This window comes from Aquarana catesbeiana, linkage group LG04, assembly GCF_042186555.1.
Source record: "Aquarana catesbeiana isolate 2022-GZ linkage group LG04, ASM4218655v1, whole genome shotgun sequence".
NCBI lineage: Eukaryota > Metazoa > Chordata > Amphibia > Anura > Ranidae > Aquarana > Aquarana catesbeiana.
Window position 1 is genome coordinate 4,274,803 of NC_133327.1, and position 25,435 is coordinate 4,300,237.

General features: G+C 44.4%; 1 protein-coding gene across 1 annotated transcript in view; it reads right to left on the bottom strand.

Annotated features, from left to right (window-relative positions):
- The window catches only part of LOC141141098 (vomeronasal type-2 receptor 26-like), a 43,042-nt gene extending 34,682 nt beyond the window's left edge, over positions 1–8,360 (bottom strand). The window contains exons 1-2 of the mRNA XM_073628806.1: positions 8,323–8,360; positions 6,772–7,063 (exon numbers count right to left, since the gene is read on the bottom strand). Coding sequence (XP_073484907.1) covers positions 6,772–7,063; positions 8,323–8,360 — 330 coding nt within the window. The remainder of the gene's footprint in view (positions 1–6,771; positions 7,064–8,322) is intronic.
- Positions 8,361–25,435: the final 17,075 nt, after the last annotated feature.

Here is a 25,435-nt window from a genome sequence, read left to right on the forward strand (position 1 = left end):
ACGGATGCCACTGTCAGTCAATTAACCACCTGTACCACCCCAAGATCGTCCCAGTTACAACAGACCTTTTGGTTGCGGAAGGATTCCACCCCAAATTTTCAAGGCTACTACAATTGGAACAATTGCACTAGAAACCAGGTTCTGCAGAAACCCGGCCTCGCAACAAGCTGGGGGCCACCGAGCTGCACTCAACAGTCCCCTGAAACAAGGCACCAACCCAGTGGAGCCTGCAGCATCCGTGAATAGTTCCAAGTCACAATCGCTGATGGGACATGACATCCAAAAGCACGCCCGCTGAACAATTCTAGGAAATAATGTAGTTGACGTAATTGTACCTTGCGTACTCTAAAGGTCCCTGAACCTTGTCTTTTTAGCCTCTCTCGCTATGTCCCTCGGCAGCCCGAATTCCATCCCAAGAGAATCCGTTTCAATTCCAAGGAATGTAATGTTTGCCGTGGGGCCCTCTGTTATCCCCGGAGCTAAAGGAACTCCGAAACGTTCCGCCAGATGTTGTAACGTCCCCAACAGGACGCCGCAGATATTGGAACCCTCCGGGCCAACACATCCAAACCCATCCAAGTAATGCATGACCGAGTCGATACCCGAAACATCCCGGACTGCCCATCATAAGAAGGAGCTGAACGTTTAGAAGAAGGCCCCCTAGATGGAGCAACCCATCAGCAGTCAACGATCCACATGCTATGCCCCATTCATGTGCAGCCCATCAGCCGTAAGCTGGCCGGATGCACCAGTAATATCCAGAAAGCCAATTCAATGTCTGATTTGGCCACGAATGACCCTTACCCATACCGCCACACCCATGCAACCGATGCATTGAAAGAAGCATACATTACCCCCCCTCTTCAGAAGCAATTGATTCACTGACTGACCCACCTTTCGGAAAGGCCAGGTGATGAATCAATCTGAACTTGTTGGGCTATTTCTAGGGAACCACTTCCAGTGGAGAGACCACCCATTCCGGAAGTGGCCTACTAAAGGGGGGGCTGACCATGAACCCTAAAGTAAACTCCTTCCCCATTTTTCCAAAACCACTGTTGGATGCAGTGGGGCCGCTCGAAAAATCTCAGCCTCGAGTGGGACCGTCGTCTATGAACCAGTTATTATAAAACCATTAGTGAAAATAACACTAACATGTGCACCGCTACTCGGTTAGGGTATCTACTGAATAAAGAAGGCATCCTTTCCAAACGCACCGGCGTAGTCCCTCTTACTTCCCAGACTCTCTAGCACATACTTTTCCTCTCTTAAAACCCTTGGACAGTGAATGGGATCCTGCTCCGCCTGAACACATGTGTTTGACTCGACAGTTTGTCCCAAATTTACACTTGCCTGAAAAACTTATTAGGAGCCCTGTGATGCTGTAATCAGCTTCATCCACCGGCTGAAGTCCTTATGGGCCCAGCGTAGGGACGGTCGGATGGCCATCCGTTGCCGAAACTATTCGTCATACCTTAGCCAAGTCGCACCTCCATAAATCCTGTGCGCATCACTAATGGCCTGCTAGTAAACGAACCGAGCCGAACAGTGTTCAGGGGTCTTTTCCCCTATTAAGCTCGCCCATATGGCAAATGCCTGTAGCTGATTGGTAAAGGTACGAGGAATCAACCGATATCGTCGTTGTTCCTAGTCCTCCTCCTTGCTTCTTTCTGGCTTCAACCTGGCCAGGTTGAACCACTCCAAAGGCGATAACGTGAATATCTCTACTCATTCACCTTTCCAAATTTCCTGTTATTGCTGTCTGCACATTGGGCCCCCAGGGGGCCCTCAAAACAGATGTATACTTCACTGTTCGCGGAATCTGCCAACCTGACCGAGTCCGCTTTTGCGTCCCCTGTCTTGCCCTGGCTATCCGGAGCCTATGCGATAAACCGGGAGACTAACCTACTGCTGTATCCGTCCCCGTTGCTGTTGCAGCATTCGCCTGCAACCCTGGTTGCACCCGCTGCCGGAGGTGTGGCATGCGTCGGTGCCCATGGTTCTTGTCTGGAGTCCTGTCTCATTTGGCGGTATGGGAGTAAACCTGCCTAAATTACCCTTAAACCTGATGGCCCCGGTCTACCACCATGACCCAACAGACTATGCAGTAAAGTAGAAATAAAAAGTAAAGATTCACTCACCAGGCTGCCCAGGCCAGGGCCCACCAGCCGTCACTACGGGAACCATCATTGCTGGAAGTCATTGTTCATCGCCACCCTCCGACCCGGACAGTTCACCCTCAGATCTGTCGCTGTCCATTTCCATCCGACCGACCGCAGGCTGCATCCCCGATGGACCCGCTCCATTTTCTGTGTGTCTGCGGTGCTACTCTCGCCCTACTCTCCAACCCGTCCCTCCAGACCCTGCTCGTTGTCCCTCGTGATGGGCTCCTGCACCTACTGCTGGGCTGGGTCCTCGTCGCCCGACCTCTCATGGCGCTCCCCCACAACCCTGTGCTCCTCATGGACCCTCTTCCGGGCTGCGTGGGGGTGTGGGCCGTGCTGACTGTCTGGCACCCATCCTGAAGTTCGGTGTTCCCTCGCTGGGCCAGCTGGCTGCCCCGATCTTCCCCCGCAGCTCCAGCCATCTGCGCTGTGCGTCTGTGACAAGCCATGGGAGCAGAGCCATACACTGTACCGGGCTCCCCTCCGCTCCCCAGCCTGTCTGCCGGGTCCCTCTCTTCTCCCTGTATTTGGTCCTCTGGCTCCACTGTGCTCTGGGGGTCGGGGGTTCACTCCCCTCTCCTTCTTGCTGCCTCTTATGTGACCTCCAGGGCCTGCAGCCGTGCTGAACCTAACCAGTGGCCATGACCGATGTGCAAGAGGTGCCGCCGCCCCCCCCTGTCTCTCACCTCACCACCGTCCGCTGCCACGGCTGCCATCTGGGCTCGCAGCCAGGCCGCACCTAGTGTGGCAACCGCCGCTCTAAGCTGGTCGGTACAGCCCACCATCGCCGCCATGCTGCCTGTGGAATGATAGGACCTGGAGCAGTGAGGGTGAGGTGTCCAATCGCTTCCTCCTCTACTCTCAAACTGACATCACTTCCCCCTCTCCTTTCCTCTCTTCAGCTCTGAGCGCCGCCTTCTCCCAGACCCTTCCCCTTTTCTAAAAAGGGAAACACCGCTCTTAAAACGGCAACTGTGCTGTCCAGCACTGTCATGCCGTCCCTGTGCTCATTTCTCTCCTGTCCTTAGCTCCGGGACACTCTTTCTGTGTATAAGACTCTATTGCATATTAGACTAGGAATTGGACTGTTTACTATGATCCTCTGTGAGCCTTTGAATCAACCTCCATACTGTGACCTCTGAGATGCACTACGGCTTTATCTGGTTCTATCCCGTCTACTATGTAAGTTATGTCTGTAGGAACTCATAGTGTATGAACATTGTCCTTCATTTTTATTTCTGTGAAATCTATATGCTTGTTGTCTTCATTGTTTTCTTCAACTTACTGTACCCTGAAGAAGACTATAATTAGTCAAAAGGTGATGTCTTTATGTGTATAATGCCCTGTACACACGGTCGGACATTGATCGGACATTCCGACAACAAAATCCTAGGATTTTTTCCGACGGATGTTGGCTCAAACTTGTCTTGCATACACACGGTCACACAAAGTTGTCGGAAAATCCGATCATTCTGAACGCGGTGGCGTAAAACACGTACGTCGGGACTATAAACTGGGCAGTAGCCAATAGCTTTCATCTCTTTATTTATTCTGAGCATGCATGGCACTTTGTCGGTCAGATTTGTGCACACACGATCGGAAATTCCGACAACGGATTTTGTTGTCGGAAAATTTTATATCCTGCTCTCAAACTTTGTGTGTCGGAAAATCCAATGGAAAATGTGTGATGGAGCCTACACACGGTCGGAATTTCCGACAACAAGGTCCTATCACACATTTTTCATCAAAAAATCCGACTGTGTGTACGGCATAAGACTTAATTGCATATTAGACTAGAAATTGGACTGTTTAGACCAGGATTTAACATTTGTTGTTGTCCAAATACATTTTTTCTATTTTTATAAAGAAACACATTTGGTTTGTACTTTTATTGTTGCAACAAAATCCCATGAGAGATACTCTTTTTTGTTCTCATCTGTGAAGGGATGGAGCAGCTACAGTATCTCACAAAAGTCACATTTTTGTAAATATTTTATTATATCTTTTTATGTGACAACACTGAAGAAATGACACTTTTCTACAATGTAAAGTAAGTGTACAGCTTGTATAACAGTTTAAATTTGCTGTCCCCTCAAAATAACTCAACACACAGCCATTATCGTCTAAACCGCTGGCAACAAAAGTGAGTACACCCCTAAGTGAAAATGTCAAAATTGGGCCCAAATAGCCATTTTCCCTCCCCGGTGTTATGTGACTCGTTAGTGTTACAAAGTCTCAGATGTGAATTAGGGAGCAGGTGTGTTAAATTTGGTGTTATCGTTCTCACTCTCTCATATTGGTCACTGGACGTTCAACGTGGCACCTCATGACAAAGAACTCTCTGAGGAACTGAAAAAAAGAATTGTTGCTCTACATAAAGATGGCCTAGACTATAAGAAGAATGCCAAGACCCTGAAACTGAGCTGCAGTACGGTGGCCAAGACCATACAGCGGTTCAACAGGAGACAGGTTCCACTCAGAACAGGCCTCGCCATGGTCGACCAAAGAAGTTGAGTGCACATGCTCAGCATCATATCTAGAGGTTGTCTTTGGGAAATAGAGTGCTGCCAGCATTGCTGCAGAGGTTGAAGGGGGGGTTAAGCCTGTCAGTGCTCAGACCATGCACCGCACACTGCATCAAATTAATCTGCATAAACTTATTTGGTTTGTCAAGCGTGTGTGGCGGCAATCAGGTGAGGAGTACAAAGACAAGTGTGTCTTGCCTACAGTCAAGCATGGTGGTGGGAGTGTCATGGTCTGGGGCTGCATGAGTGCTGCCGGCACTGGGGAGCTACAGTTCATTTAGGGAACCATGAATGCCAACATGTACTGTGACAAACTGAAGGAGAGAATGATCCCCTTCCTTCAGAGACTGGGCCACAGGGCAGTATTCCAACATAGCAACCCCAAACACACCTCCAAGACAACCACTGCCTTGCTAAAGAAGTGGAGGGTAAAGGTGATGGACTGGCCAAGCATGTCTCCAGACCTAAACACCCTATTGAGCATCTGTGGGACATCCTCAAATGGAAGGTGGAGGAGCGCAAGGTCTCTAACATCCACCAGCTCCTTGATGTCGTCATGGAGGAGTGGAAGAAGACTCCAGTGGAAACCTATGAAGCTCTGGTGAACTCCATGACCAAGAGGGCAGTGCTGGAAATTAATGGTGACCACACAAAATATTAACACTTTGGGCCCAACTTGGACATTTTCACTTAGGGGTGTACTCACTTTTGTTGCCAGCGGTTTAGACATTAATGGCTGTGTCTTGAGTTATTTTAAGGGGACAGCACACTGTTATACAAGCTGTACACTCACTACTTTACATTGTAGCAAACACAACGAAAATGTGAGGGGTGTACTCACTTTTGTGAGATACTGTATGTAACCCATGTTACGCTCACCACTTTTCTTTTTGATTGGTGAATTAACCCTTTCAATGTCCCACCACTAAGAGAATTCTTTGCAACACAAAGTATTCTCTGATTGGATGAGGTGGAGAGCATGACATTACTGCCCTGTCTTTCCACCTCATCCAATCAAAGAATAATTTACATTCACTGAAAAAATGCAAAGCAATCTCTTAATGGCATCTGAAAGATGTCTATTACAGTTATATTTCAGCTTCTAAAGGGATCCCACAGGTATGGTCTATGCTTAGTCACACTGGTCCAAGCTGGACCCATGTAACTATGCTAAAATATCCATACCTGAAATTCCTCTTTAACCACTTACCAACCAAGCCATAGCCAAATGACAGCTACAGCACGATCGTCCAGTTCTGGAAGGGCATCTATTGACGTCCTCCCAGAACCATGCCCTTCCCCACCCACTGTGGTGCGCACCCGGCCTTCGGACACAGCTGATCACAGATCAGGGTAAAGGGCAAATCGCAGCATCTCTTTACCATTAGATCAGCTCTGTCCAATCACAGCTGATCACTATGTAAACACACTTGCCGTTTATCAGCATTCCTTTCCTCACGTTGTCACAGCGTGAGGAAAGAGCCAGTAACCAGCTAGTGTGTGAAAGGGGACATTTGCACTTATAATCAGGGCACTAATTATCAGTTTCCTGATTATCATTGCAGCCCCAACAGTGCCCATCAGTGCTGCCTATCAGTGCTAGTCAGTTCCCATCAGTGCTGCCGATCAGTGCCAATCAATGCTGTCAATCAATGCCCATCAGTGCTGCCAATCAGTGTCCATCATTACAGCCTATCAGTGCTGCCAATCAGTGCCACCTCATCAGTGCCCATCAGTGCTGCCTATTAGTGCCCATCAGTGCTGCCTCAGCAGCGCACATCAGTGAAGGTGAAAAATTACCTGTTTGTAAAATTTTATAACAGAAACTTTTTTCATTTGTTTAGCAAAAAATTAAAAACTCAGTGGTGATTTAATACTGCCAAAATAAAGCTCTATTTGTGTGCAAAAAATGCTAAACATTTAATATGGGTACAGTGTGGCATGACCGCGCAATTGTCATTGAAAGTGTGACAGCGCTAAAAAGCTGAAAATTGGCCTGGGCAGGAAGGGGTAAAAGTGCGCGGTAGGCAAGTGGTTAAAGTACCACTGTTAAAATAGGAGTTACAGAGAAACCATTTCCATACCTGGGTGTATCTATACAGGGCCAGTATCTGTGCTATGTTCACTGTGGTTTCAGAGTTTTGATCCCCAATAAAGCCAATTAACTTGCTGCTTTTCCTACAGGAATAATTGGGCACTGTCTGTCCTGGTCCAGATAAGATCTGTAAGATGCTTTTCACAGCTTTCCTATTGTCATTACATGAATCATACATATGGAATCCCAGAGTCATATTTGGTAAAATTGATGGATCTTTATTAATTTCATTGATGGCAAAACGAATCGTCAAGAAATATCGGTAATATGGAGGAATGGGCCTGAGGTAGGAAGTAAAAATTTGAAAAATAGAATCTTATGTAATACAATGTATATGTCTGATCCCATGAGGAGATAACAGAGAAACTGGAAGATGTAGTCAAATTTGATTTCAAGTGCATACAAAGTAAACAATGTCTACTGATGTTTTTACCCCCCCTTGTTGGTCCTGTTAAGTCCTTTGGTCATAGTTCAAGGCTATACAGTTCATTTAAAAAATTCTCCTAGGCAAATCTGCAAATAAATTTTCTGGGACTCAAACTTGTGGTAGTGGCAAACTCGAAATAAAGTTAAAGCACATAAAAATAAACCATGCCTACTGATAGCATGTGGCTATCCAATCAAGGCAGAGGAACGGCGGTGTCCCTCAAACCAGTTGGCTATGATTTAATTAGGAAAGAAAATCTATCTCCTTATTTTAAACTGTTTACATGTTGTGGGACATTCCTTATGTATGGACTTAACATGATGGAATTTTTTTAATGTATATCTTTAAATGTTATGGGATCTGTTTATAAAGAAGCTGTATGACCATTGTGGTTGAAAGCTTCTTCTGTTTTTGTTTTTTGCTGGTAAATTTCTAAACAAGTATGTAGCCACCCTAACTTCTGCAATAGTATCTGGTCTCGCTGTATCCGATCAATACCAAATAGGTTGATGGTGTTGCTTTCCTTTGGTTTGCCAAATGAAAGCCTGGATTTTGGCCATTAGCTGTCCTGCCTAGTTAAGGAGGAAACTGATCCAAGATGGATTGCCATGGAGAGAGACTCTGCTGGAGGCAAGAGCTGAGAAAAAGCTGGAAGGGGCCTGGTAACTCTCTTAAGAAGATGCACAGTGAAGTCTACTAACCAACTGAAGTTCTGATAGATACAGTGATGCCAATTTGGGCTAAAAGGCTCTATTTGCACTGTAAAAAATGGATGTAAATCTGGAGACTGTAAGCGTATCTATGCGTATCTGAAGTCTGTACCCCTCTCTCAATGGATGAATAAAACCATTGTAAATCCTTCAAGTGCTTAATGTCCAATGTTTTACAGTCCCCCGTCACTTGCCATGGACTCATCCCTATGGTAAATGCTAGTCCACCCTGAAAAAGGAAGCAATGTGTAAAATACACAAAAAGTGGGGGCGTGGCTTGGTGCTTGATGGCGACGGATGCACACTAGCAGAGCTCCGTGAAGAACCCCGGCCTGCAGCCAGACACCTTGCTTCCAGCGACCCAGCTATGGGCAGAAAGCTGTACCTGACCCCTCAGACTCACCCTAAACGTAGCACCGCTGCCTCCCAAGCCAGAAACATTCTGGATCTCTTTAAAAATCAAGCGATATCCCGCGGCAGCATGGCGGGACACAAAATGGCGTGGACGCAGCGAACGCAGGAAGATTCCAGCGAGGACTCATTATCCACAGCAGGCAACTCAGGTAGGGGCTACTTCCAGACAAACCAACCCCTGACCTACGCAGATATGTTGGGCTTTGCAGCGGACATAAAATCCACCTTCTCCGCCGCCATTACCGACCTGAAGTCTAACCTGCTAGTATTAACTGACAAGCTGGCAACAGTAGAAGCCAATGGGAAACACAGAGATAAGAGGCTGCATAGATTGGAAAACGTGGCAGTCTCTCATTCCTCTCACCTAATTGAGATGAATAGACACCTCGAGGATCTGGATAATAGGGACAGAAGGTGCAACATTAGGGTGAGAGGTATCCCCAAATCTGTAGACACAGCACAGATAATACCAACCCTAAAGAGAGTCTTCAACACTCTCCTTGAAAGACAGGAAGACACTGCCATTGACTTTGTACGGGCACACAGAGCTCTCAGACCCAAAGGACCTGACACCGCTCCCCCAAGGAACATAATCTGTTGTTTACAGAGCTTCCCTCTAAAGGAATCCATCATGAATAAGGCCAGGGGCAATGACAGCATTGTATTCAATGGAGAGACTATTATGTTGTTCCATGACTTTTCCCAAATAACTCTACGTAATCGCAGGTCTCTGCGACCCCTTCTTGACAAGCTGAGGGCGAGTGATTTGAGATACACGTGGCACTTCCCCTTTGCCTTAACTGTAACGCAAGCAGGCAAGCAGCATGTACTGCGCAATCCCTCTGATCTGCCCGACTTCTTTGAATCCCTGCATATCGAGCCTGTAGCACTGCCCGAGTGGTATCAGTAATTTCTCCTTCCAAGAGCCGAAGGGAGCCCGCACAGATCACCCCTTTCCTCACCAGACAAGAGGCTATCCAAAAAGACAAGACACAACCGAGGATCTGGCTCTCATGTAGGCACTCCCAACTCCAGACAGGCTGCTCCTAAAGCCCCAGAGGAGGACCAAGGCGACCCAAATGACTGGTGAGCAGTAGCGCTTCATTTTGTCAGAATTTCCCCGACACACACCAGGAGGACTTACCATTACATGGGAACTACATCCACTTGGAAATGACATCTAGGCACCGTTTGTGTCATAATTTTGCTCCTCTCTTATTTTTCTGGATCTACAGGGAGGGACTGCTCATCCCATCTCTCCAATGTCGGCACAATGGTGGCAGAGGAATCTTTAAATTACCTATCCAACAACAATCCGCTAACTTAGTCTGAAAAAGTTTTTCGTTTTCACTTTATTTCTCTTTTTTGTTGTGTTTTTTCTCTCCTAACGGAGAAGGACATGGACACCAAGACACCACTCCAACGACTCATCAGATGCATAAAACATCTTATGAATCTGACAGACCTATCTGAAGCTAAGCAGCGCTAGTTGGGAGGGGTGGTGGGTTGCTGCCACATAAAGGCATAAAAAGTCGTCTCTTAGGGCCCTCTACAATCTCAGAGGGCAACTGGAGATCTACTACTATTATAGTTGTAATTTGAAACCAATTGCAAGGTTTCTTTATTTTTCTTTTTGTGTTGTGCCTCATCCATGGCGCCTGTTGGGCGCGGCGGTTGGGACATTTCACATAACTATATAGGCCGGGTTCCGTTTCTCACTTTTTGGCTGTGCTATATATATTACGTGAAATTTGGTTGTTACATTTAGTATATCTTATTGATATTATAGATTGACAAGGAAAAATGTTTTAGTAACAACCTCCGTTGCCTGGAAGTAGCCTAGCTACGTTACCTCAAAGTGGTTCTGGAGGCTGGACACAGTCTCTGGACCCACTAACTAAATACCATAGGACAACAGTTACGTTCTGAGGTGATCTGATTACTCTCAATTGAATATTTCTCTTTTTTTACCACCTTTTCTCCCTCCTCACCTCTTTCTTACCTCCCCCTTCCACCCCTACCACTCAAAAGTGTTCTGATCAACTTTGAGTCTTCATTGCAGATTCCTCGTAGGAACTTGTGCTCGTGGGTTCTCCAGATGGCTTACTCTTCCTTAGGTCACAGCCCAATTGTCATATCACACAATGTGAAAGGGCTGAACATCCCGGAAAAACCATCCACGCTGATAAGAGAACTAAAGAAAGGTAGGCCGCACTTTGCTTTTTTGCAGGAAACCCATTTTCAAACTAACAAAATACCAAAAATTCCAGCCTATATTTTGTAGAAGCAATACATGCTACAAACTCTGTGGCCAAAGCCAAAGGAGTATCAATTCTGATCAGTAAGGAAGCCCCGTTCAATCTGACAGACAAAATGATAAACCCGGGAGGAAGATACGTCTTCCTGAAGGGCACCTATGCAGGCTCCCGATTACCCTTGCAAATGTATATTTCCCCAACTCGTCACATGTAAATTTCTGTCACCGTATGATACGGGCGTTATCGGATTTTGAAACGGGTTGTCTAATATTGGGGGGAGACTTTAATATACCACTCAATCCTCTTTTGGACACGTCAACAGGGAAGACTTGCATAATCTATAAGATACTCAAAAAAATCAAGACCATGCCCCCATATCTTTGACGATAGTAGGGAACACAACCACAACTAAATCGGCCTCCTGGAGACTTAATGCATCTCTCCTGACTGATGTAGAACTACTACCCAAAATTAAGAATAAACTTAAAGAATTCTTCCAATTGAACGAAACACCAGGAGCAGACCCTCTATTGATATGGGGAGCCCATAAATGCACAATAAGAGGAGACTTGATTTGCATGGGGGCACATCGCAAAAGACTACAGGAGGCTGAAATCAACAAACTGTTAAGACAGATTACCTCACTGGAAACAAAACACAAGCAATCTCTATCCGAATCCTCTGCTAGTAATCTTCTGGAGGCTAGGAAAAATCTACAACAAATCCTAAACACTAAAATGAAACGCCTTCTTTTTTTCCAGAAAAAGGTATACTATGAGGCAGGAGATAAATCAGGCAAGCTTTTGGCTAGGGCCTTACGAGAACCACACAATTCTAAACACATTTTGAGAATTAGAAACGCGAGCTGATCCTTAGACGTTACAACAGAAGACATAGCCAGACACTTCCACACATATTACACAGAATTATATAACTTGCCGACACAACAGAGACCCCTAGGTATCCCAGCAGATAGAACACAGGCCATACAAGAATATGTGAAACAGAGTGGGCTACCCCAACTAAAAACAGAAGATGTAACTCAACTAGACGCACAAATTACACCAACGGAATTGCAACAAGCTATCAAAGCACTGAAACCTGGGAAGAGCCCAGGACCAGATGGCTATACCGCCATATACTATAAGACTTTTATTGACATACTAATGGACCCTTTGCTAAGAGCCTTTAACTCCTTGACTGACGCCAGACCCATTCCATTAGATGTCCTCTCCACACACATTACGGTAATACCCAAACCCGACAAAGACGCAGCAAATTGCTCAAGCTATAGACCCATTTCCTTATTGAATATCGACATAAAGTTACTAGCCAAAATCCTTGCAAATAGACTTCGACCACTGCTAGCAGAAATGATTGGCCCCGAACAGGTAGGCTTCATGCCAGGTAGAGAAGCGAAGGACAATATTATCAAGGTGCTCCTTCTTACACAAGCATCACACTCCCTGCACGTCGAGAGCCTTCTCCTGTCAACCGACGCGGAGAAGGCTTTCGATAGGGTAGCATGGGATTTTATGTTTGCGACATGTGCACACGTGGGTCTAAAACCAAATATGATGGCATGGATCACAACACTATACCAGACACCCTCGGCGAGGATAAAGGTCAATGTTTCACTTTCAGAAAAAGTAGAGATAATGAATGGCACGTGGCAGGGATGCCCCCTGTCCGCACTGCTGTTCATCCTCTCGCTGGAACCATTCCTAAGAACAATCAATAAAGATGAGTCAGTCCGGGTCATCACCATACAAGACAAGACATATAAGATAGCAGCATATGCTGATGATCTCCTATTCTTTATAACGAACCCACACACCACCCTTCCCAATCTCTTGAAAGCTTTTACACATTACGGATATCTCTCTAACCTTAAAATAAATCTCACAAAATCAGAGGCCATGAATATCAATTTATCACTCTCTACCCTGACAATGACACAAGCCAATTGCCCATTCAAATGGGAATGGAAGGCCTTAAAATACCTGGGAGTCTGGATAACACCTAAAGTAACTATGCTATTTGAGGCTAACTTTTCTCCCCTGCTCCTAAAGATAGAAAGGGATTTAAAACTTTGGAATGCAGGATACTTTTCGTGGCTTGGAAGGGCTGTCATTTTGAAAATGGTAATACTCCCTAGGCTTTTGTACCTCCTGCGGGCATTGCCGGTCAATCTACCTCAAAAATTCTACGGAAGACTACACACTACCTCACTAAATTTCTTCTGGGCACATAAAAAAGCCAGGATTAAATTCTCACTCATGACCAGACCCAAGGAAATGGGAGGAATGGGACTTGCAGATTACAAGAAATATCATCAAGTGGCTCACCTTACGAGGGTGGTTGACTGGCACTGTCATGGGGGAGACAAGGATTGGGTGGAACTTGAAAAAAAACTAAGCCCATATCCACTCCTTTTTTCCTTGTGGAATCCTGGACTGCAAAGACTCACTAAGTTAAAACAACAACCACTACTGCATACCACACTAGCTATATGCAAAAAAATAGACAAACACCTCACATTGACCCCCCCTCTGAGCCACCTTACTCCCTTATCTGACAATCCGGACTTTCCACCGGGAGTGAACAGCAAACTGCTCTGGAGACCTTTCACCAACAAGACATTACAAACAGGAGACTGCTTTCAAAACGGGAAATTCAAAGATCATATGACCTTAAAAGAAGACAGTGGGATACACAACATACCACTCTGGACTTATTTCCAGATACGCAGTTATGTAAATGACAAATCCAGACGAGGACACTTTTCTAGACCACTAACTGACTTAGAAAAAGTATGCGTTGAAGGAGAACAGCTGAAAAAACAACATCCATCACGTATAAATGGCTGCAAAACTTAATCCCTGAAACAGAAGACAGATTCAACAAGAACTGGTCTAAGGCACTCGATCATACAATCACTAACAGTCAATGGACAAAAGCATGCACTTATTGCGCATACAGTAAGTGCTCTATAAGTACAAAGACACAAGAAACATCCTACAAACTACTTATAGACTGGTATGTTACACCGGCTAAACTGCACACCTGGTGCACACAGACCCCCAATGTTTGCTGGAGATGTGGAGGTGACGGCGGCACGCTAATACATATTTGGTGGCACTGCCCCTTTATGATCATGTTCTGGCAACAGGTCAGAGACACAATTAAATTAATTACTGAAACTAGGATCGTGTTGGATGCGGCCTGCATCACCTCATTCCCATTAAAGAGATACAAGCATTCGCTAACCAAACACCTGCTAAATGTGGCTAAAACGCTGATACCTACCCTCTGGAGAACCACACGGGCTCCCACCATCTCACAGTGGCTAGCGAGAGTCTCAGAAATTTGTGAAATGGAAGATACTCTGGCGTGGGCCTCAGACGGGGTGGACAGGTTTCATAAAACTTGGACGCCCTGGTTTGAATTCCGCTACTCTGGTGCATATAAAGATTTAAGAGGATGTTGAGCACATCCTTGACTTATCTCTCTGGACACAGAACACTTGACTACTTCGGGAATTGTATGCTCTTGCTAAAAGACCATATAACCCGTATCAGATACCCCTTCCTAACCCAACCCTAATCTATTCTCTTTTCACCACTTTATATTCTTTATCTTTACAAACAGAAACATATTGGTATAGAAAGATTTTGAATAAAAATTAAATGTGCCTGTATAGGTTCTCAATGTAAATATAGTTAAAGATTTCACTTTGAAATTACCAAGATTATGAACCAATAACAGATTGTCAGGAAACTTATGTATGACGCTTTTTATTGACCTCTATACGTTATATTACCACTCTCTATCATATGCAATAGACCTTATATATTTGTTTGTAAGGTACACTTTTATTGTATGTATGTATACATTTCTATACTGCTGTTGAAATTTAATAAACTTTGAATGTCAAAAAAAAAATACACAAAAAATGAAATGACAAGACAAGATGGGGGACGTATGTTAGTGAGCAAGACAAAAATGAATTATTTAAAATGATTTAGAAACAATTGACAAAGGTAACAGATTCACATTCACATTAACTAAGAGAACCCGCAGACACTCTTGAAACATAACCTGATCATTTTATTTGAACTTGTCTGGCACCACCAAAAATTAGGATGCAGTTAAATAAGTGGGTGGCACATTGCTATAGACTGGTCTTTTTACCATTGTTTGCTCTTATGTCACTTACACTGATATGATTGAACGCTGCTTGCATTATTGGACTATTGGGGATAATTTCTTTCTTTCTTTCTTTCTTTCTTTCTTTCTTTCTTTCTTTCTTTCTTTCTTTCTTTCTTTCTTTCTTTCTTTCTTTCTTTCTTTCTTTCTTTCTTTCTTTCTTTCTTTCTTTCTTTCTTTCTTTCCCCTTTATATCAGAGCCCCCCTTAAAATAGGGTTCCCCTTAACAGTAAAGTCAACAGAACACCCCACATACAGCGTAAGTGGAAATTCTGCGGACTCTGATGTAAGGGGGTCTCTGCGGACTCTGATGTAAGGGGGTCTCTGCAGACTCTGATGTAAGGGGGTCTCTGCAGACTCTGATGTAAAGGGGTCTCTACGGACTCTGATGGAAAGGGGACTCTGTGGACTCTGATGCAAAGGAGGCTTTGTGGACTCTGATGTAAGGGGACTCTGTGGACTACGATATAAGGGGGGCTGTGTGGACTCTGATGTAAGGGGACTCTGTGGACTACGATATAAGGGGGGTTGTGTGAACTCTGATGTAAAGGGGGGCTCTGCAGAATTTAATGTAAGGGGGAATGACTGCGCTTTGATGGGGGCTGTGATTGTTAGGGGCACTGTAATTTAAAGGAACCCAGTGATATAAAGGGGACTGCACTGTAAAGGGGCACTATATTAATTGCAGTGCCCTTTACAGTGCAGTCCCCTTTATATCAGAGTGTTCCCGAGCACTGGAATACCTCATACATGAGACATTTTCACAGCCTAGCCACATACAGAGGCCAAGAATTCAAGGAACACCTTCAGACTTTTAAGGGACATAAATTAGTCAGGAAATTAAATGCCTATCTTTCACATTTTTGGAGGCCCTGGACCACATGTCTAAACCGCTGGCAACAAAAGTGAGTACACGCCTAAGGGAAAATGTCCAAATTGGGCCCAATTAGCCACTTTCTCTCCCCCCTGTCATGTGACTCATTAGTATTACAAGGTCTCAGGTGTGAATGGGGAGCAGGTGTGTTAAATTTGGTGTTATGGCTCTCACTCTCTCATACTGGTCACTGGAAATTCAACGTGGCACCTCATGGCAAAGAACTCTCTGAGGATCTGAAAAAAAGAATTGTTGCTCTACATAAAGATGGCCTAGGCTATAAGAAGATTGCTAAGACCCTGAAACTGAGCTGCAGCACAGTGGACAAGACCGTACAGCGGTTTAACAGGTCAGGTTCCACTCAGAACAGGCCTCGCCATGGTCGACCAAAGAGATTGAATGCACATGCTCAGCGTCATATCCAAAGGTTGTCTTTGGGAAGTAGATGTATGAGTGCAGCCAGCATTGCTGCAGAGGTTGAAGGGGTGGGGGTCAGTCCTTCAGTGCTCAGACCATATGCCACACACTGCGTCAAATTGGTCTGCATGGCTAAAGATGATGCACTAGAAAGCCTGCAAACAGTTTGCTGAAGACAAGCAGACTAAGGACATGGATTACTGGAACCATGTCCTGTGGTCTGATGAGACCAAGATAAATTGTTTGGTTCAGATGGTGTCAAGCGTGTGTGGCGGCAACCAGGTGAGGAGTACAAAGACAAGTGTGTCTTGCCTACAGTCAAGCATGGTGGTGGGAGTGTTATGGTCTGAGGCTGCATGAGTGCTACCGGCACTGCGGAGCTACAGTTTATTTAGGGAACCATGAATGCCAACATGTACTGTGACATATTATAGCAGAGCATGATCCCCTCCCTTAGGAGGCTGGGCCGCAGGGGAGTATTTCAACATATCGACCTCAAACACACCTTCAAGATGATCACTGCCTTTCTAAAGAAGCTGAGGGTAAAGGTGATGGACTGGCCAAGCATGTCTCCAGACCTAAACCCTATTGAGCTTGGAGGAGCGGAAGGTCTCTAACATCCACCAGCCCTGTGATGTCATCATGGAGGAGTGAAAGAGGACTCCAGTGGCAACCTGTGAAGCTCTGGTGAACTCCATGTCCAAGAGGGTTAAGGCAGTGCTGGAAAATAATGGTGGCCACACAAAATATTGACACTTTGGGCCCAATTTGGACATTTTCACTTAGGGGTGTACTCACTTTTGTTGCCAGTGGTTTAGACATTAATCGCTGTCTGTTGAGTTATCTTAAGGGGACAGCAAATTTACACTGTTATACAAGCTGTACACTCACTACTTTACATTGTAGCAAAGTGTAATTTCTTCAGTGTTGTCACATGAAAAGATATAATAAAATATTTACAAAAATTTGAGGGGTTTACTCACTTTTGAGAGAAACTGTATATACTATACGGACTTCACTATATACGCTAAACTGCAGTATATATACTATACGGACTGCAGCACTATATACTCTGCTGAAAAAATAGGCCTTAGTTGTTGGTGGTGCCAGAACACTGTAACCCCTCACAGTTACTCTTGTTGGGCACAGGAACGGGCCCTGCTGAAAACAATTATTTAAAAAATTGAAATTACATGTCCCTGTTAAACAGGGGCAGAAAAATTGGGCCTTGGGTGTTGGTGGAGTCCTAAACCAAAATATTGCTGGAAGCTAGCATCATCAAGATTCAGGAGGAAAAGGATAGGCAGCATAGGCAGTCTTCAAGGGATCCCAGATCCCTAGCAAATTCACTACTTTTCATTGCAGCAAAGTATCATTTCTTCAGTGTTGTCACATGAACAGATATAATAACATTTTTACAAAAATGTGAGGGGTGTACTCACTTTTTTGAGATACTGTATATATTATACTTACCTGCACTGTGTAATGGTTTTGCACAGAGCAGCCCGGATCCTCCTCTTCTCGGGTCCCCTGCCAGCGCTCCTGGCCCCTCCCTCCTACTGGGTGCCCCCACAACAAGCAGCTTGCTGTGGGGGCAACTAAGCAAGCTCACTCCTGAGCCGCAGTTCTGTGTGTGCATCCACACATGGAGCCCTGGCTTGGCCCCACTCCCTCTGTCTCCTGATTGGCTCACTGGCTGTGATTGACAGTAGTGGGAGCCAATGGCTTCTGTTGCTGCCAAAAGCCATTCAGGAGTGTTCCCTGGAGAAACAAGGCTCTTATGGACATCACTGGATCAAGAGGGGGCTTAGATAAATATTAGGGGGGCAGGGAGGGCTGCTGCACACACCTTCTTTCATAGAATGCATGAAAGTAAAAAAACTTGTGCCTTTACAACCACTTTAAAAGACCCACTGCTTGCTGAATGCTATTTTTTGGTACACATCCCACATGTGTCCAGGTACCCATGGCGCACAAACTCCTATAGATATCAATGCAGTGTGGGTGCTGCATTTGGAATTTGACGATTAAGGCTGGGTTCAAAAAACCTCCTGCAATCTGAACCCAGGCCAATCCACTCTTTAGAAGTTGTCATCATTGGATTACACAGACCCTGGATTATATTTTGTGGAAGTTCTAGACCAGGGGTCTCCAAACTGCTACTCGGTGGCCGGATTCGGCCCTTTGCTAGCCTTTATCTGGCCCTTGGGGTACTTTTCCTGCTACTGATACCAACAATGGGGCAATATTCCTTCTACTGACATCAACAATGGGGCGCTATTTCTCCCATTGATGGCAACGATGGGGCACTGTTCCTCAAACTGACACCAATGATGTGGCACTGTTCCTCAAACTGACACCAGTGATGCAGCACTATTATTCCCATTGACACCGATGATGGGGCACTATTCCTTCCATTGACACCAACAATTGGGCACTATTCCTCCCACCGACACTAATAATGGGGCACTATTCCTCCCACCGACACCAGTGATGGGGCACTATTCCTCCCCTAATACCAAATATGCATTGTTTACTCCCACTGACACCAGGGTAATTTCTACTCCTAATGGCCACAGTCTGTCCCCCCCCTTAAAGTCTGGAGGACAGTAAACTGGCCCTTTATTTAGAAAGTTTTGAGACACTTGTTGTGGACCACTCCAAATGACAGCACCCAGCAAATGAGATACACACACTTAATCAAGCTTGACACACAAACATATAAACAGTCAGAAAACACACAACAAAAATGGAGTGCACACACAATCGCAGCACACACAATCAGGGCAGACATATACTAACACCAATGGTGAATGTGGTCAGGTCTGCTGTCTGCACACCACTTACATGCACAAAAAATGATGCATTAGCATTCAAACAAGACAAATATACATGAAGTCAGCACACCAAGGTCTCTTTATAATCTTCAAGATGATTAGAATCCCAATACTGCTCACCTTAGACACACCATCATACTGTTAATATAATCTTTTCTTGGCCCTAGTCCTGTCATAAAATGGTTCACAGTGAAAACCCCTCCAATGATGATGTCTCCATCCTGCACATATTCATAATCATCAATGGCTCTAACAAGATCCAGATGACAGGCCGGGGAAGGTCTCTGGATCTCAGATCCACAAGGTGCCACACACATCAGCATTACACAGAGCAGTACTGTAGAGGGGTGACAGGAGGATGGAGCTGGAGATAGGACACCCCAAGATAATAACATCAAGTACCCCAATATAAGACATGAGATGAGGAGAGGTCCGTACAGCTCAGGATCAAGTAACATGGCTCTTCGCAGGGAAGGCCATGGGTGTTGGTGATAATGATAAGAAAAAGCCAGTCACATCCTCTTTATATACACTATAGAGTGATTGCAGACAATGAATTCTACATTTACATCTTGGTGTTTGTGCTGTAGACAGATGTATCCTCTTCCTGAAATAATGTCACATATTGATGTCATGTCTGACTGCAATTCTGCAAAATAATGCTAAAAACTGCAATACTACTTTTAGTTGGATCCATCTTTTAAACGTAAAAGTTAAAAAAAACTAAAAGTGTGAAATAAAACATATATTCTTGTGGACTTTGAAATCACATATTCCCTCATTTGAACTGAATACACTGCAAAAAAAAAAAAGTGTATACTGTCATCTGCATAGGGTCCCACCACAACACAAAGTTTTGGCTGCCTTGAGCTCTATGAACAGTAAATCCCGAGTTCTCCTGATGAAGTCATTCTATGAAATGCATATAGCGAGTTTTAGCAGTTGATGTCATAGTGTGGGTTCACAGTATCTACTATGAGAGTAAGGACAAGCTTGTGATCTACTACTAATAGAGGTCAAGAAAGCGCGCATTTTCCTATTGTGGTGGGAACCTATGCCAAAGACAGTCTTTCCATACTTCCATGAGGCTTATCATAGTGCTCAATGCAATTAAGTAATTGACCACTTGATCTCCAGCAGATTTCATTTTTTTAAGCGTAAAAGTTGAAAAACAGAAAGTGTAAAATAAAAGAAAGAATATTCCTGTGGACTCTGAAATCACATATTCCCTCTTCTGAACTGAATACACTGATAAAAAGTGTATACTTTCATGTGCACAGGGTCCCACCACAACACAAGGTTTTGTCTGCCTTGAGCTCTATTAAAAGTAAATCCCGAGTGCTCCTGATGGAGTCATTCTATGAAATGCATTAAGCGAGTTTTAGTAGGTGATGTCATTGCGTTGGTTCACAGTACCTACTCTGAGAGTAAGGACAAAGCTTGTGATCTACTGCTAATAGAGCTCAAGACAGACAGAATTTTCTTATTGTGGTGGGAACCTATGCCGAAGACAGTCTTACCATACTTCTATGAGGCTTATCATAGTGCTCAGTGAAATTAAGGAATTAACCACTTGACCTCCGAAATATTTACCCCCTTCATGACCTTCATGACCAGGCCACTTTTTGTGACACAGCACTGGGTTACTTTACCTGACAATTGCAACGCTGTACCCAAATAAAATTGATGTCTTTTTTTCCCCACAAATAGAGCTTTCTTTTTGTGGTATTCGACCACCACTATGTTTTTTTTATTTTTTGCACTGTAAACAGAAAAAAAAGTCCGAAAATTAAAAAAAAACAAAACAATATTTTTTACATTCTGCATATCCAGTAAAAAAATGTAAAAAATAAAATATCTTCATAAATTTAGACCAACATGTACTATTACATGTTTTGGTAAAAAAGATCCCAATAAGTGTATGTTGATTGGTTTATGCGTCTACAAAGTATGGGATACATACTGCAATTTTTATTTATTTATTTACTTCTATACTAGTAATGGCGGCGATCAGTGACTTATACAGCGTACACATGGGCGGACTTTCTGACCGGACTGGTCCAACAGACCGAATCCGGCGGACAATCCGACCATGTGTGGGCTGCATCGAATCCGACTGACTTTAGATTTGAAAACTGCTTCAAATCTTTACGTCATTACTCCACCGCACTCAGTTTCTAATGGAAAGCCCGTTCGTCTGTATGAGATTTTTGCCTGCAGAGGCTTATGGGTGTACTGAGTATGAGCAGAGACAGGGGGAGAAAAGAATAAAGAGAAAAGAGAAACTGGAAATCAGGAGGGAAATAAGACATATAGGAGAGGTAAAGGGGAAAGGGAGCAAACTTCACAGAGAGCCAGAAGTGGGGTCTAGGTGTGACACAGGCTGGACTTATGTTGGGCAGCCATGACCCTAGAGCTAAAGAGATACTCGATATGTCGGGCCCAGGGATCCCAGATACTTTGAATTTCTCTAAAGTGTCTAGGATAGTGTTGGAGATTTTTTCTTGGGACATTATCCAGGATATTTTTTGCTTGGTTAGACGGTATGAAACTGAGGGAGATTTCCAAGCACGTGGGATTGTCAGTTTGGCCACTAGAAGTATGAAATGAATTAGAGTCTGGGCTAATTTAGGAATCTTGGGAATCCAACGGTTGAGGAGTGCCATAGTAGGGTCTTGGTTAACCGCAATCCCAGTGGTCTTGCAGAAATAAATTAAAAATTTTGTTCCAATAGCCCATGATTCCCACAAGGTGTGGAGGAGTGTGCCTAAGTGACCGCAGCCTCTGAAGCAGCGGGGGGAAGACTGAGGATAATATTTAGCGAGGTGGGCTGGAACCAGGTACCAGTGGGACATGACCTTGAGGTTGGCTTCTATCAAGGAATTGTTGAGAAGTCCTTTAAATGATCGAGCAAAGTTAGAGTGCCATATGTCTAAGTCCCAATCCATCTCAAGGTCACATTCACAGATCAACATATAGGTTGCTTTCTCCGAAGGCTCAGCTAGGGCTGAGTATATCAGGGAGAAATCCCCTCTAGTATCCATGGCTGTGGAGCACCATTGTTCATATGGGGTTACTGATAGAGGGCTTGCATTTTGGTTCCATATCGAGTTCAGGAAATGGGATATTTGGTAATAGCAAAAACCTGTTCTCGGTATAAAGGTTAGAGTAGAACAATTGGAAAGTTTCTAGAATCCGTTTGGGTCAGAGAGCCGGCCAATGATTTCACTTTGGGAAAGGAGTAGATTCTATGTTTAGGGGAAAAATTTAGCTGCCAGATGCGGACCAATTTTGTCAGCTTGGAGGTAGAATCGGCCACTCATCCATCTTAAATGTTTTTCTGCGCTGGAGGTGAGGGCCAAATTTAAGGCTATTCTAGCTCATTCCAGTTTAGCTAGAGTATCTTGTGTGGGTTTGCGTTTGTGTGTCATACTGAGAGACTTGAATTCCTTCTCTAGGTTTGCTACATCCATCTGCCATTCAGGCTTCAAATGAGAGGCTAGCTGGATAAGCTTTCCCCTCATTACTGCTTTATGAGCCCCCATAGGGAGCTTGGGGAGATGTCAGTTGTTTCATTACTAAGAAAAAATTCCTGGAGTTCTTTTTCTAGAATGATATAGTGTACTGGGTTGGTCAAGATGGTTTCATTAAGGTGCCACTGGTGAGGTCCCGTGGGGGCTGGGGAGCCTTCAATTTTAAGGGTAACTAATTAGTGGTCTGACCATGGTACTGCATGGATAGAGGCATGGAATACCGTGTGAATCTCTGAGGTGGAGATGAAGACAAGGTCTATTCTAGCATACATTCTATGTGGGGCTGAGAAGTGTGTGTAATCTTTTGCCAAAGGGTTTAATTCTCTCTAAGTGTCTATCAGGCCTAGGGAATGTAAGAGCCGGGCTTTGTTTGGGGGGTCTTTTTAGGTGGGGGATGCCCTGTGCTGATTTGTCTAAGAGGTGGTCGAAGATGATATTGGAATCGCCTCCCATTATTACCCTGCCTTCAAAATGAGGAGAGAGGGAGGTGAGCATCAAGGAGAAAAAGGGTGCTTCGGGGCATAATAGAAAATAAAGGTGTACAAAACACCATCAATGTGGCCCTTGACTAGAATGTATCAACCCTCCCTATCCCTTCGAGATTATTTATCATTTACACTTTGAAAATTAATGTTGTTATTTTGTTATTCTGCCATTGTGCAGTATTGTTTTAGTATTTATCATGGTCTTTATCCCAAGGTTATGGATGCACACAATGGGAGAAGTTGAATATTGCGAATAATTAAAATAATCATGTGTCTAGGACATATATATATATATATATATATATATATATATATATATATATATATATATATATATATATATATATATATATATATATATATACATATATATATATATATATATATATATATATGCCTATTGGTTCACTCAATAAACTTTTTTAGTTTGGTGGACCTTTACAGGCATTATTATATCATCATATTATTATATTTTTTTGCCTTCAAACTTTCATTCAAAATTCAACTGTATATCCCAAGTATCTCCTATCTCTTGGGTGTTGTCCTAGAGACTGATTGTGTGGGCAGCTCTCCTTTTGAGACCATTTTTCGATTGGCTATTAAAGCCTGAAGTCTCTATATATGCCCATGATCAAAGTTTAGTTATTTAGCTATGAATAAGTGCCATAATAGGGCGTGAAACACATTGGATATTTTTCCTGTTTTTCCCTGTACATGAAGTGACTGCATTTGGATTTCACTTCTTCATATCAATAAAGATGCCTTCTATGGTGTGCGGCCGTCCAGGATCCTTTTCTTTCCTCCCTATCTCTGATGGTTTGAGAGTGTGTAAATGAGGTTCGTTTGTATAGGAGGACAGCCACCCCTCTTTTCTTAGTGTCTGCATTAGCAAATCAAAAGGTGGGATAATTGCGATGTAGGAAGGAGGGAGTGTAGCTTTTTGGGAAGTGGGTTTCTTGGAGTAGAACTATATCAATGCCCCTAGAATGGTAACTCTGAAAAGCCTTGCACCTGGGATTTCAGACTCTGAGTGTTATGGGAAGCAACCCTGAGAGTCACCTGAGGGGGGGTAGAGTCAGCCATGGATACGAGGAGGGGGGTGCGAGTACATGTGTAGGGTACCTACCCTAACCACTGATGGGTGAGGTCCAAACTGAGGAGATCTGTGCGAGTCCAACGTCAAGGCTGTCGAGATTAGATACGCTTTCCGTGAAGGTTCCTGTAAGGGATAAAAGAAGAGTGCAGGTAAAGAAGAGGCAGATATGAGGAGGAAAAAGGTAAGGAAGTAGAGGGGTAAGAGAGGCATGGGGTCCAAGATAACGGATATCTTGGACTACTTAAAGTGGTTGTACACCCTTGTACAACCACTTTTACCTACAGTTAAGCCTATATTAAGGCTTGCTTTAGGTGCTTGAAATATCTCCTAAAGCTGCACGGTTTAGGAGATATTTACTAAAAAACCGAGCGCTGATGACTACGGCGCATGCGACAATGTCATTGGCGCATGCTCCCCTTAGAAAGGGCACATCGTGCCCTTTCTAATAGGGGTCATGCCGTGGCTGGCGGCTCCTGCGTGCATGCGCGGGAGTGACGTCATGTGACTCCGGCCAGTCACAGAGCCGGAATTCGTGGCCCTGGAAGGAAGAGGGGCGAAGATGGACGCTCCCTGCTAGTGGGGACAACGGGCTTCAGTTTCAGGTAAGTGACGCATAATGGGCTACTATGCAATGCATAGTAGCCCATTATGCTTTAGCTTTGCAGGCCACTCAGCCTGTAGTAATCACAAACAGCGGGTGTCTCCCACTGTGTCATGCAGCTGCAGTCTTAACTGTTCGGCGGCCGTCCACTGTAGCAAAGCCCCGTCTCCTCATCCATGATAGAACACTGATTAAATTTCCCAGCATTGTATCAGTGTTCAGTTGACCGTCTATCATTGATGAGGAGGTGGGGCTTTGTTACAGTGGATGGCCGCCGAACAGTTAGGACTGCAGCTGCATAATACAGCGGGGCACACCCGCTGTGTGTAATCAAGGTACTGGCGAAGCTGCAGATGGGCACTGATGAGGATACAGATGGGCACAGTGAGGCTGCATTTTTGGCACAGTGAGGCTGCAGATGGGCACTAATGAGGATACAAATGGGCACAGTGGGGCTGCAGATGGGCGTAGTGAGGCTGCAGATGGATACAGTGAGGCTGCAGATGGGCATTAATGAGGATACAGATGGGTACAGTGAGGCTGCAGATGGGCACAGTGAGGCTTCAGATTGGCACAGTGAGGCTGCATTGTTGGCACAGTGAGGGTGCATTGTTGGTGAGTGTGACACAACATTATCTTTTAAAGTATTATTTTATTTTGGCATTACATTATTAATTATCTTTAAAGTATTATTTTATTATAGTATTTTATTATGAATTGGGGGGTGGGGGTTGTCGGCACAGAGTGTGACCTCTCTGAAATGAGCTTGCCACCTCCCTGAAATGAGTTTTG